General features: G+C 39.6%; 1 protein-coding gene across 3 annotated transcripts in view; it reads right to left on the bottom strand.

Moving 5' to 3' along the window:
- The window catches only part of LOC124131505 (stimulated by retinoic acid gene 6 protein-like), a 33,912-nt gene extending 21,897 nt beyond the window's left edge, over positions 1–12,015 (bottom strand). The window contains exons 1-2 of one of the 3 annotated variants that reach the window (XM_048398382.1): positions 11,782–12,015; positions 9,102–9,205 (exon numbers count right to left, since the gene is read on the bottom strand). In XM_048398382.1, the coding sequence (XP_048254339.1) occupies positions 9,102–9,205; positions 11,782–11,785 (108 nt within the window). In that variant the 5' untranslated portion in view covers positions 11,786–12,015. Of the gene's footprint in view, positions 1–9,101; positions 9,206–11,658 lie in introns of all 3 variants that reach the window. The other 2 variants (XM_048398384.1, XM_048398389.1) reach the window with 2 other exon arrangements.
- Positions 12,016–12,815: the final 800 nt, after the last annotated feature.

Here is a 12,815-nt window from a genome sequence, read left to right as displayed (position 1 = left end):
ATACCCAAATGAACTCACACAAAATTTCATATTTTTTATATCCTTATTTTGTTCCTCGATTAACTTCAGTTTGCACGTGTGACTACATGTTTACACAGACCGACAAACAACAACAAACGGTATCGCGGGGGGAAAAGAGATGACATGAAAGATTGTATGCTCAAATTGCTTTACAGTAACATATTTTTAGGTTTGATTGCAACGAATAGATCTAAATACTATGATCATTCGATGAGCAATGTCCGTTAAGAACTTACCTCAGTGACTTTGTGACAGTGACAATGCGTCGTGATATATATTTACTTAAAGTACAGTGTCAAAATGGTGGACACGGTCAACGTAACGGGGTTGAGACGATTTCAAAGCCATTCAATAGTAATATGTATCCCAAAAGATGACCGTGAAGAAGATTTACGAAGAATTTGCGACCATTACGTCTGTTCAACGTCGATTATACAATCGCCTCCGGGGGAATTGAGTCTAACAAGTATTAACCGGTATAATAAACTCAAACAGGGTTTTTGAAAAACAGAGTTTTAGGTGATAATAGCAGAATTTGTTGAATCATTGCTATTTTAATCAAATTCCTGGATTGATCATTACAGTCGACTTTGAAAAAGTCAATGAGAACTGTTCAATGAGAATTTATTAAAAAAAATCTCTTAAAGCATTTCATTTCGACCCTTCCCTCAGAAAAAGGGTTTAAGGTTATTGATATCATTAATACCATAAACACAGCTCATATCATTACTGATAAACCCTATTTATTGATATCCCGAATATATTTTCATGATATCCGAGTTTGAAATTATTTTTCTAGAGCATTTACACGGTTTTGTATAACAATGTATAATTTGAAATTATGATTTGAAGTAATGTTTTCATGTTTATGATATCAGTTATTTATTAACTGAGATATTAATTTCATTTATTGATATCAATAATTCAGTGTTAGTATTTTGTTGACTGGTTTAATTGTATCAGTTACTGGATAAACGATATCATTATTCATTGTAAGTATGGTAACAGTAACTGAAATCATTGATACACTGCAAAATATTATTTATTTTTTGAATATCATTAATGTTTTGATTTATATTATCAATTTATTTCACGATAACATTACACAGTTACTGATAATAATTAATGTCTTGATATCAGTAGAACATAACTAATATCATTCAATGAATACTGAATTAATTAAATGAATTACTGCTATAAGTAAATCGGTTAACCACTTTCCATACGGGGATAAGGCATCGTGGGACAACTTCGTAATGGCCAGCAGTCCGAACTTGACCACAAAGAAGGAAGCAAACTACAAAAACATATTTTGTCTAAATTGTGTGCGTCCCAGTGTGTTCACATGTCCATAAGTAACAGTAACTGGTTCAAAATTGGCTCAGAATTGTTTTTCTGCAGAAAATTCTGGCAGAATTGTTTTTCTGCAGAAAATTCTGGCAGAATAGCTTTTCTGCAGAAAATTCTGGCAGAATTGTTTTTCTGCAGAAATAACTGGCAGAAATATTTTTTTCTGCAGCAATATCCATCGTCAATCTTTGGAGAGATTATTCAGCAACAGAAGACATTTTTTCTGTGGGTATTATATCTACTGCTAATAGACAATGGAACAATAAATTGGTCTCATACCTTTGCATTCCAGACAGATGCAAATCCTTGAACTTTGAGCTTAAATCTTAATTACTTTCAGAGTGCGAATTTCAGTGACCATCTTTAATGGCCCTTTTACCACTTTATAGTGTACAACATTGACGTTAATGTGATTCTCAAAAAATAAATTTCATAATTATTTTCATGGGGCTAACCAAACCTGGTTGGAATTCAAAGAAACAACCAAAATGAGATATACTCATAACTGAAAGATATGGAATAAAAATATAACACAACCAAGATTTTATAACATGACTGCATATATTGTTTCATAAATTTCATAGTCCACATTACAGTTACTCATCGTACAATTCTAAATACACAGCTTTACTTACATACAAAAATATACATACAAAGTACAAAACGCCCCCATTGCATAAGAATCGGCAATATCTCAGCCACACAGCGACTGTGCACATAATCTTGCTCAGACATAAAATATGTACATTTCCGCAACACTCCACATGTTATTAATACTTGCTGCTCCTTCTTTATTGTTATGATACGGAGGCTTGTCTTGCGGTGCTTTGTCAGTGAAATATGAAAGTAATGAAGGATTGTCCCTTCCCTTGTGGCAGGCATGAGTGAGTGAGTGGTTTTCGGCCGCTTTTAGGAATATTCCAGCAATATCACGGCGGGGGACACCAGAAATAGGCTTCGCACATTGTACCCATGTCGGGAATCGAACCAGGGTCTTCGGCGTGACGAGCGAACGCTTTAACTACTAGGCTAGCCGACCTCCCCGCGGCAGGCATGAAGGGCTTGAAGTCTGATAGCTTGATCGTGTCCGACTGTCCCCCATCTTTCTAAGGTAGGACATCCACCACACGTTTATCCTCTGCTGACAACCTGGTAGACAACAACCATTTGGCCTAGTCTATTTCCATGGAGTCGTCTATCTTTCCCTGTCCAGTCTGACTGGTGTCAGTGTTGATGGGTCCACATTGACATCTAATATTACCTTCCTGTAGTGTTCACTTCCAATGGCTAATCTCTATAAAACATGAAGACCTCGAATCCATCAATCCTAAACACAACTACATGTGCCTCCTTGTTGCCTTTTGGGGAATCCGAGTCCACAAAGAATTGTCTAGTGCGCCAAACACCTTCCAGTGCAGTTGTTGTCGGTCTTGTGTCATTTCTACTGGCACTGTCTTGAAGGAGGACATCTTGGGTTGTTGCAGGATTCTGTCTAATTCTCCTTGCAAAAACAATGAACAGTTGATCCACATCTTCATGCGTGTTTTCACCTAAAAAAATAAAATTTAAACTAGTATTATCACTTTGAAAATAAATCTCTTTGCACAAAATTGTATATTTATATACTTATCCTATGCATTTCTTCTTATTCTTCGATCTTGGCGTGAAACGTCCAAGAACAAAGTTTCCAGCTTAAAAAAACATCAATCACCCCAACACATCCCATACATCACCAAATCACCACTGTGATCATGGTTTACGCACCACTAAAATCCCGTGTGACACGACCCCAGCGACCTGATCGCCTGACATATCCAGCACCCTCATCGTCAATCAAGAGCGTACAGGCTGGTGTAACTGTGATGCGGGGATGGTTGGGTGGGCATTTAGCGTGTGAGATAGGATAAGTATATAAATAATATACACTTTATTAGAAAATTTACAAATATTTAAACTTATCCTATCTCACACTATGCATTTATACCACGGATGGATGGTGGGGCGCAGATATCCTAGCCTGTAAGGACTGCAACCGTGAGACGTACACGAGGAAGTTGGAACAAATCAGGAAAAATTCAAAGGATTTAACAAGGATTAGTGAAAAACTCGTGTAAGGGTTGCTAACAAAAAAAACTTTTTTTGCTACCAAGAGATAACATCATGACATCGGGGAATCATGTGTTCCATGGTTTCACACAGGACGCCGTTCCAAGAAACGACCGCGTAACTAAGAGCCAGGTTAAACTTTCTCGGTCACGACTTCAACCTCACCCCGGATAGGAGGAGGTGTTTTGTACAAACACCCCGTCCCCGGCCAGCAGGTTCTACAAGACAGAACTCACGCATACGCTCCCAAGGACGTAAGGCGGACCAGCTTGGCATCTCCTTTTTCGCTTCGTCAACCTATCAAACTCACGCTGAGATTGAATAAAGTGAGAACGAGAAGAGGAAACGAATGATGATACCCGTTTTTCACACAGGTCTTCAATCAACTATTGAGACATCACATGCGCAAAAGACAGAGGTGAGAAGGTAGAAGATTTGGACATCATTTAACCAATGGACGCACCGGATGGTGACTTCTATTGACGTAGACCGAAGTCCAAACATACAAGCTTATATACCCTCCTTCTGGGAGCTTGTCTGTGGGACCCGATTAACATAAGCAATATAAATGGAATTATTGCACTATATACAGGAAACCAGACTTGGGACTTGAAGTCCGCTGGGCTGCGCTTTGTGGCTGCTATGACCTTGGACGTCGGTGACTGAGATTCCGAGTAGAAGTAGAAGGCAAAGACTATATCAGAACGCCCGAAACATCCCTCCATGATGGCTGAAAGTGTCCAATACTATGCAACGCCAAGGTGGAAGTCACTGCCCTCGTCTCATGAGGATTGGAAGCAGCTGGGGTGGTAGTCCCTCAACGGTGTAGACCCTGAGGATGATAGAATGCAGCCAGTGGAGATGTTTTTTTCCGAGATACCACAGAAGTTGCAGCCTCAACAAGTGGATGAAAAATATGCTTGCGACAAAGTTGGATGGTCTGAGATGCCTTCAAGAAGATCTTGAAGGCTCGGGCTGGGTAAAGTGAGACGTCTTCCACGGCATCAGCTTCCAATCACAGAGAGCGCCGGAGGATGAAAAGACGACCCGGTTGTCCTTGAATACTTACCTTGCTGAAGACGCTGGAACCGGACACGAGTTGCAAGAGCCAGCGTAAGGAGGAAGACTGACATGAACGTAAGAGTTCGAGGTCTCATCCACAAGTGGTTCATACTCAGCCAAAAGAAGTGACGTAAGAATACGGTGAGATCCCATGCTGGAGGGCAAAGTCTGGAAGATTGGTTCATAAGGCGGTATGATCGAATCAATGTCCGAAGGTCAACGACAGCGGAAATCTTGGAGCCCGAAGTCATGGTAACACCTGAACTACTCGCAGTCTGAGAGGTCTATAGGTTCGGGAACTATATAATATTTCCCATTAGTGAGTAGTCGGTACAGAACTGATCGCTGCCCAGTAAGTGCCAAGTGTAGAACCTTAAGATGCGTTGTACTTCATTAGTGATAGGTTATCTGCTACTTGTGGTAAAGTAGCTTGGCTGCGGAGAACCTTGGATCTCGCGAACTGGTGAAAACTTTTCCATTTTTCGTCATAGAGATTTTCGTTGATTGACGAAGTGCTAAGTAGACTGCCTTAGCTGCTCTGTAGAATATCCTCTTAAACACGAAACTGCTCTTGATTTGCTCCATATGCGAAGTTCGTATAATTCTGGTCTTGGGTGGACCTGATTGGAGGGAGGATGTAGCAGTAGATGTGACCAGTTTGGAAGTCTTTAGTAGTGGAATCCCTGTTTGTTTGCCGAGATCTGGAATATAAGTTCTTGTCGGTCAGAAGATTCTACCAACAGCTCGTGTTTAGGATCTTTGTAGTATCCGTGGGATCAAGGTTGGTGGGGGAAACGCATACGTGTTGGGATTAGGTGGGGATTCAGAATTGTACAAATGGTTGGGCTGATCCCCCAAGGGGCTGAGGGGCGGGACCAAATAGGGGTAATTGGGCTATATTGCTTTTAGCGACTTCTTCTCTGGAACTAAGACGTAGATATCAACCATATTTGGTTGGAAGCATTCTCCGGAGGTGAGGATTCAACATTGTACAAATGGAGGGGGCTGACCCCAAAGGGGCTGAGGGGCGGGGCCAAATAGGGGTAATATGGTTGTATTACTTTAAACAACTTCTTCTCTGCAACTTAGAGATAGATATCAACCATATTTGGTTGGAAGCATTCTCGGGTTGTGAGGATTAAAAACTTTTACAAATGGTGGGGCTGATTCCCCCAAGGGGCTGAGGGGCGGGGCCAAATAGGGGTAATTGGGCTATATTGCTTTTAGCGACTTCTTCTCTGGAACTAAGACGTAGATATCAACCATATTTGGTTGGAAGCATTCTCCGGAGGTGAGGATTCAACATTGTACAAATGGAGGGGGCTGACCCCAAAGGGGCTGAGGGGCGGGGCCAAATAGGGGTAATATGGTTGTATTACTTTAAACAACTTCTTCTCTGCAACTTAGAGATAGATATCAACCATATTTGGTTGGAAGCATTCTCGGGTGGAGAACATTTAAAATTGTACAAATGGTTGGGCTGATTCCCCCAAGGGGCTGAGCGGCGGGGACAATTAGGGGTAATTTGGCTACACTGCTTTAAACATTTCTTCTCTGGAACTAAGAGATAGATATCAACCATATTTGGTTGGAAGCATTCTCGGGCTGTGAGGATTAAAAACTTTTACAAATGGTGGGGCTGATTCCCCCAAGGGGCTGAGGGGCGGGGCCAAAAAGGGGTAATTGGGCTATATTGCTTTTAGCGACTTCTTCTCTGGAACTAAGAGATACATGGCAACCATATTTGGTTGGAAACATCCCTAGGTGGTGAGGATCGAAAACGTTTACAAATGGAGGGGCTGACCCCTAAAGGGGCTGGGGGGCGGGGCCAAATAGGGGTAATTTGGCTATATTGCTTTAAGCGACTTCTTCTCTGGAACTAAGAGATAGATATCAACCACTTGGTTAGAAACATCCCTAGGTGGTGAGGATTCAAATATTTTACAAATGTTGGGCTGTTTCCGCCAAGGGACTGAGGGGCGGGGCCAAATAGGGGTAATTGGGCTATATTGTTTTAAGCGACTTCTTCTCAGGAACTAAGAGATAGATATCAACCACTTGGTTGGAAACATCCCTAGGTAGTGAGGATTCAAAACTTTTACAAATGTTGGGCTGTTTCCCCCAAGGGGCTGAGGGGCGGGGCCAAATAGGGGTAATTGGGCTATATTGCTTTTAGCGACTTCTTCTCTGGAACTAAGTGTTAGATATCAACCATATTTAGTTGGAAGCATGCTCCGGAGGTGAGGATTCAACATTGTACAAATGGAGGGTCTGACCCCCCAAGGGGCTGAGGGATAGGGGTAATTTGGCATTATCGTTTTAAACGACTTCTTCTCTGGAACTAAGAGATAGATATGAACCATATTTGGTTGGAGGCATGCTCCGGTGGTGCGGATTCAAAATTGTACAAATGGAGGGTCTGACCCACCAAGGGGCCGAGGGAAAGGGGTAATTTTGCGTTATCGTTTTAAACGACTTCTTCTCTGGAACTAAGAGATAGATATCAACTATATTTGGTTGGAAGCATTCTCCATTGGTGGGGATTAAAACTGGAGAAATGGAGGAGTTGAACCCCACCCCCACCCCCGGGGACTGAGGGGCGGGTCCAAAAAGAGTTTATAACCGTATAACCATATGTACAACTGCTGAGTATAATGAGAGGAATGCACATATGCTACCAGGCCTTCTGTTCATCTGTCCGGCACTCCCAAAGGAGTTGACCATAACCTTGACCATAACATGCAACCGATATTATCCCCACCCTATAATAATCAGATACATTGCATACATTTGTTTGTTATGAAGAGAATAATACCCTTTATGTGATAAATCCTGGATCATCACGTGGAAACGGTTCAGATCTTTATACTACATTTGTTTCTGGAAAAATACATGTTCAGATTTGCCATCCACTCCTTTTAAATGCTCACAGAGTTAAAATTACGAAATATTTACAGTATTATACACGTATACAATGCAGATATATATTTTGTCACGATTGCGTAAATATCCAGGTGAGCGATACCGGCCCTATGGACCTCTTGTAATTCGATATTCTCTATTGAAGCCCAGTTTATGGTTATGGTTATTGTAAGTATTAAGTACTTGATATTGTATTATCGACATTAGGTTGCAGTTAAATGTTTTCGGGCAGGAAGTGCATAGTGGTATGAGTTGAGAACTTGTATACGCTTTGTATTCTGGTACTGATGTGTTTTCTGTCTGCTAATGGTCGATTATTGGAAAACGTCAGTGGAGCATGTTTAAAATTATTTACAAAACAGTACAAATAGAAATTCATTTTAGCCTTCATTTTTTGCCTAAATCATGATTAATCTTTAATACAAAAATACACGTATAAAGCCAAAGTATTATCTGTCCCAAATTAGAAGGTAAACATACATTGGACTGGCTATAACTTTGATGAAAGGCTATCAACAAACAAGATCAGGTTGGAGGTAAGGAGAATCTTTTTCTTAGAGCATACAAAGATACAGCATCAACATAATCAGTTATAATAATTTCCACACAGATTACAAAAAACACGATTGATGATTTTCTTACTTACCATCAATACAAATTGTATTTCTCATAGCTTTTAATCTGAAATTTTACATCTCATTTATCTTCAGAGCTGATCACTTTATACATATTTGCATTGCCATTGACTTTTTTTAAGCCTACAATAATTAATGTACATGTTACAAGAATTAATATACATGTATATCTGATTTAGTTATAGAAAGATGACGAAGTTGAGGCCCAATGGCTGGAGCATAGAGCAGATCGGTACCCTGCTTGTGTGGAGTGCATTGATGGAGGTAATTCTAAGAATATTTAAATAGCTCATAACCTATAAAGCTCATATATTGTAAGTATGCTATGTGACCTAGAACTTTAAATATGCTAGGATTCAAATTGATTAAATCTATCTTACATTGTTCATGTTTCTAAAGCATGTGGAATGTGTTTATTACTTCAGTGAAAAGAATTTTAATGTGTTTTTCATATCGTTTCAGAATATGTGCACATAGCCCTTCAATGACCAGATAAAAAAAAAAAATTCATATTGTAAAAGAAAAGGTAAGTAAAGCAGACTATTTGCACTCATTTATATATTTTTTGCTTGTAATCATTTAAACTAAAAAGTTTTTTGGGAAAAAGAGGTCATTTAAAGCAAATCCAAATGATTGAACCTAATTTCTCCTGAATTGAAATAATTATGCCAGATATTCGTGCAAAAAAAAAAGTTCTGCCAGTTGGTCCTGCAGAAAAAAAGTTCTGCCAGTTATTTCTGCAGAAAAAGACTTCTGCCCGATTTTTCTCCAGAAAAGAAATTCTGCCAGAATTTTTTCTGCAGTGATGAATTTTCTGAGCCATTTTTTGAGCTTATGAACATGTGAACACACTGGGACACAGATTATGTATCTCCTCGAGATCTTTCCAGTGATATAAAATATGTTTTTGTAGCTCGCTTCCTTCTGTGTGTTCAAGTTCGGACTGCTGGCCATTCTGAAGTTGTCCCGCCCTGCCTTGGATGCTGTAGGTATTGCTGAACTCACCGCAAGGAGGTTGATGTAATGTTGGAATGCCCATACATCAATGATGTCCGCACAGGCAGGGATAGTTTGGTTGCTTACTATTGACGCCATCACTGTCGTGGTAGCTGAAATTATATTGTTTGTTTGTTAAATTGTTATTTGTTGGTTGTTTATATGTTAATATTGTTTATTATGTTGCGATATTCAAGCTAAATGAGTGCGGTCTGTAAACAAGTGAGTTTAAACCAGACATTCTGGACAGTGATTGACATCATGAACATCGATAAACACAAATTGGACACCGAGTTTGTAACATAAAATTATGCCGCATATTCTTATAAACTAAAAAAACCCATGACAGGATCATATGGGCCTCCTAGACCCTTCCCAATCCTAGCATCTGCACTTATGATAATTGCAATATGAACTTTTCTTTATTCTTTCAAATGATCGTGATTATGATTTTACAATAAATCCATATGCAGCAATTTTAATTTCTTAAAACATCATTACTGGTTACATGAAAATTGTACTGAAGATAGAGAAGGCACTGTTCAAGTACAAGATATTACACATACGGATTTGACAACTTTGGTGATAGATGTTGGAGGTGAAGTGTTGTTGGAAGATGTGTCAAAGATAGTACAACAACCAGGCACAGAAAAGCTAGTATTTCGACCAAAAATATAACAGCTTACCGTGGCATCAAAGAGAGAAGTGAAAAAATTCCAAATATTGAAGTTGCAGCAATACGTCAAAAAGTTACCAAAAGATTATTTTGTATTGCGCCAGTCTATAACTGTAATGATATCACACTTAAAAAAATAATTGTTTCAGAGAATACAACTTTAAGATTTAAAAGTGAATTAATCTTGTGACTGTTGGTACATCAAGATATTCTTCAGAATAATTCCTACCAATTAACATGTTAACGGTATCCTTTGATTATTGAATGTCCGGTGTCTTAACATTATGTTTATGTGATGGAATTGCAAAGATGCCTTAAATTAGATTATTAATACATATACCAGTCAAGCGCATCTCATCAACGATAAGACCCCCTCCGTGGTCTAGCGGTAGAGCGTACACCCGGAGAGCGGAAGGTCGGGGTTCGATCCCCGGCAGCGTCATACCCAAATATGTTTAAAGATGGTACTTGTTGTTACCCTGTCTGGCGTTGGTGTCATGGTGTTGGGCGGCATCAGACATAACCATCGAACAGAGCTCAATGTTTGTCGTGTTAAGAGTTAATGCCCTTTACTACAGGAATAACATTTTGGCAAATCACGTCATCCCATTCTTTCATCAGCACCAGGATATGCACATCTTCCAGCAAGAGAATGCAAGAGCGCACACAGCACGTGTTTCAACACAGTACCTAGCGAACAATAATGTGCCTCTGTTTCCATGGCCAGCCCTGTCACGTCGTCCGCAAGTACAGAACCTGAGAGAACTTGAAGATACACTACGTCAAGAGTGGAATGCCCAAGAACACTATTCGCAGACTTATTCGATTAATGAGAAGACGTTGCATGGAGTGTGTTGCTGTCAATGGCGGACATACCAGATATTGACTTTTCATTTTAACCCTATGTGTCTTCCTTACACTGATGATGTAATTGTACTTGCTGTGTGATATTCCTGTTTCCTTTGTCGTCTTTCTTTATTATCCGTTTATGTCTGTTCTAATCAAAATCGGTCATTGCTCAAGTTGTTTTTGTAATATTTCAAGATTTATTGCTGATGCGTTTTCAATGCTGTTCAGTATATAAGTCAGGACTTTTGTATCGTCCATCACCAAACCTATCCCAATCACGAAGAGTTCTTCCCACTTTAAGCTGAAGCGCCGTGATATAACTCAAATACTGTTAAAAGCGGCGTCAGGCCATACTTTTAGAAGCCATGCAAGTGCTTGTCGAGATCCTTTTTCAATTTCTCCTTTATCGCTCCGCTATTTCCTTAATGAGAACAGTTTGTCCTGTGCCAGCCTGGCCAATGATTAGATTTTTATATCCATCTTTTTTCAAATCCCATGGAGACACCTGTTTGTCATTATCATATCATTGTTTGACTATCATTATAAAACACGGGTCGGATGAGTGTTGTTGTTTTGATACTGATTGTATTGAAATAGGTCATCGAATGAGATGACTCGTTCGATTCTGCCCGCTGCAGAAGTCTACAATTTTGATATTTCGGAAAGAAATGGACATTAATCCATTAGATGGCTTGTACACGTGTAGAAATTTATCGATCTACGGCCAGAAATGTTTTTACATGAACAAATGAAAAATGGTTGTCGATAAAAGACCTGGTTGTCGATATAAAACACACGGCAAGATGGCGATCGAGTGACGCTCCTTTTCTCTACTTGTATATGGGGGTGCATATTTGTATTTGCTGACTAATAACGAGTTCCTGTGACATTATCTTAGCATGACTGTCGCGCCAATGAGCATGGTATGTACACAAATAAATGATATGAAAACAACCTCATAATAAGAACCTCATATAACAACACATAATATCAAAGAAATATCATTTTCAGACACGAGGAAGTATAAACCATGTTTCTTACCTCAATGACACTGTTTGTTCTTTTGTCCTAAAGTCAACACAATACAAGACTGCATATAACACTAGGACGTATACATATGTCCAATAACCGACACGATCCCCAAAGCAATGTCACAACACTTACACATGCAACCTATAGGGACTAGCTACAAGTATCCGACTCCGTCGTCTTATGTCGCGACCACTATCTGTCAACCCTGTCTGACCTACTTAAATTACCAGGGGATTAAAGTTCCTGTTTAATTTGTTATCAGCCTCACTGTAGGTGGGTATGAATGATCGACAGTGCAATCAATGGCTGATACAGAATAACTTTCCTTACCAACACTCTCCACAAACTGGTTGGTTATTTGGTAGGTTGTTTTACGCCGCACTCAGCAACGTTCCATCTATATGACGGCGGCCGGTAAATAATCGAGTCTGGACTAGACAATCCAGTGATTGATATCATGAGCATCGAACCACGCAAATTGGGATCGATAACATTCATAAACTGGTAGATATATAGGCGAAAACATACATACATTGCAACTCAAGTTGGAAAACACTTGTATCGGGTTCAGGGGAACTACCTATTAAAACTACAGTAAAATACGTTTATAACGAACTGACGGATATTACGAACTTAATTTTTTGTCCCGGCCATTTGCTGTATAGATGTTGTATATACGGTTATAACGAACTAAAACTAGTGGTCCATTTGAGTTCGGTATAACCGTAGTTGGCTGTACCTACAATTATCCACTTGTACAAAATATCACTTTCCTATGTGTCCAGGCTGATGGTATATTCTAGTCAATAACACAATCAACACGATTTGTAACAAAACGCATTTGAGCAAAGTATTCTTATTCAGTTACATATTTGCTAAATCATGCTGGCATGTCGTTCATGTGTGCATTTGTGTGTGGTTTGACAGTCTGTAAATAATCGCGTGCAGCGATCTACGCAACTTGGATACGATGGCATGCATCAACCAGATTAGAGAACCTGAAAACACGATCTATTTAGTGTCCTCTTACAACAAGCATATAACTTGCTGGAGACCTTAATTCTTACCCTGAGCCATACGTTCGGATTATTACTTAATGTCTCGACATAGACAGGACACAGATAACCAATCTAACAGGAATCGCTAACTCACCACATTCCTTTTTT

The sequence above is a fragment of the Haliotis rufescens genome, unplaced genomic scaffold, assembly GCF_023055435.1.
Source record: "Haliotis rufescens isolate VD_foot unplaced genomic scaffold, xgHalRufe1.0.p SCAF_1, whole genome shotgun sequence".
NCBI classification, from domain to species: Eukaryota; Metazoa; Mollusca; class Gastropoda; order Lepetellida; family Haliotidae; genus Haliotis; species Haliotis rufescens.
This window is presented reverse-complemented; position numbering and strand designations above follow the sequence as displayed.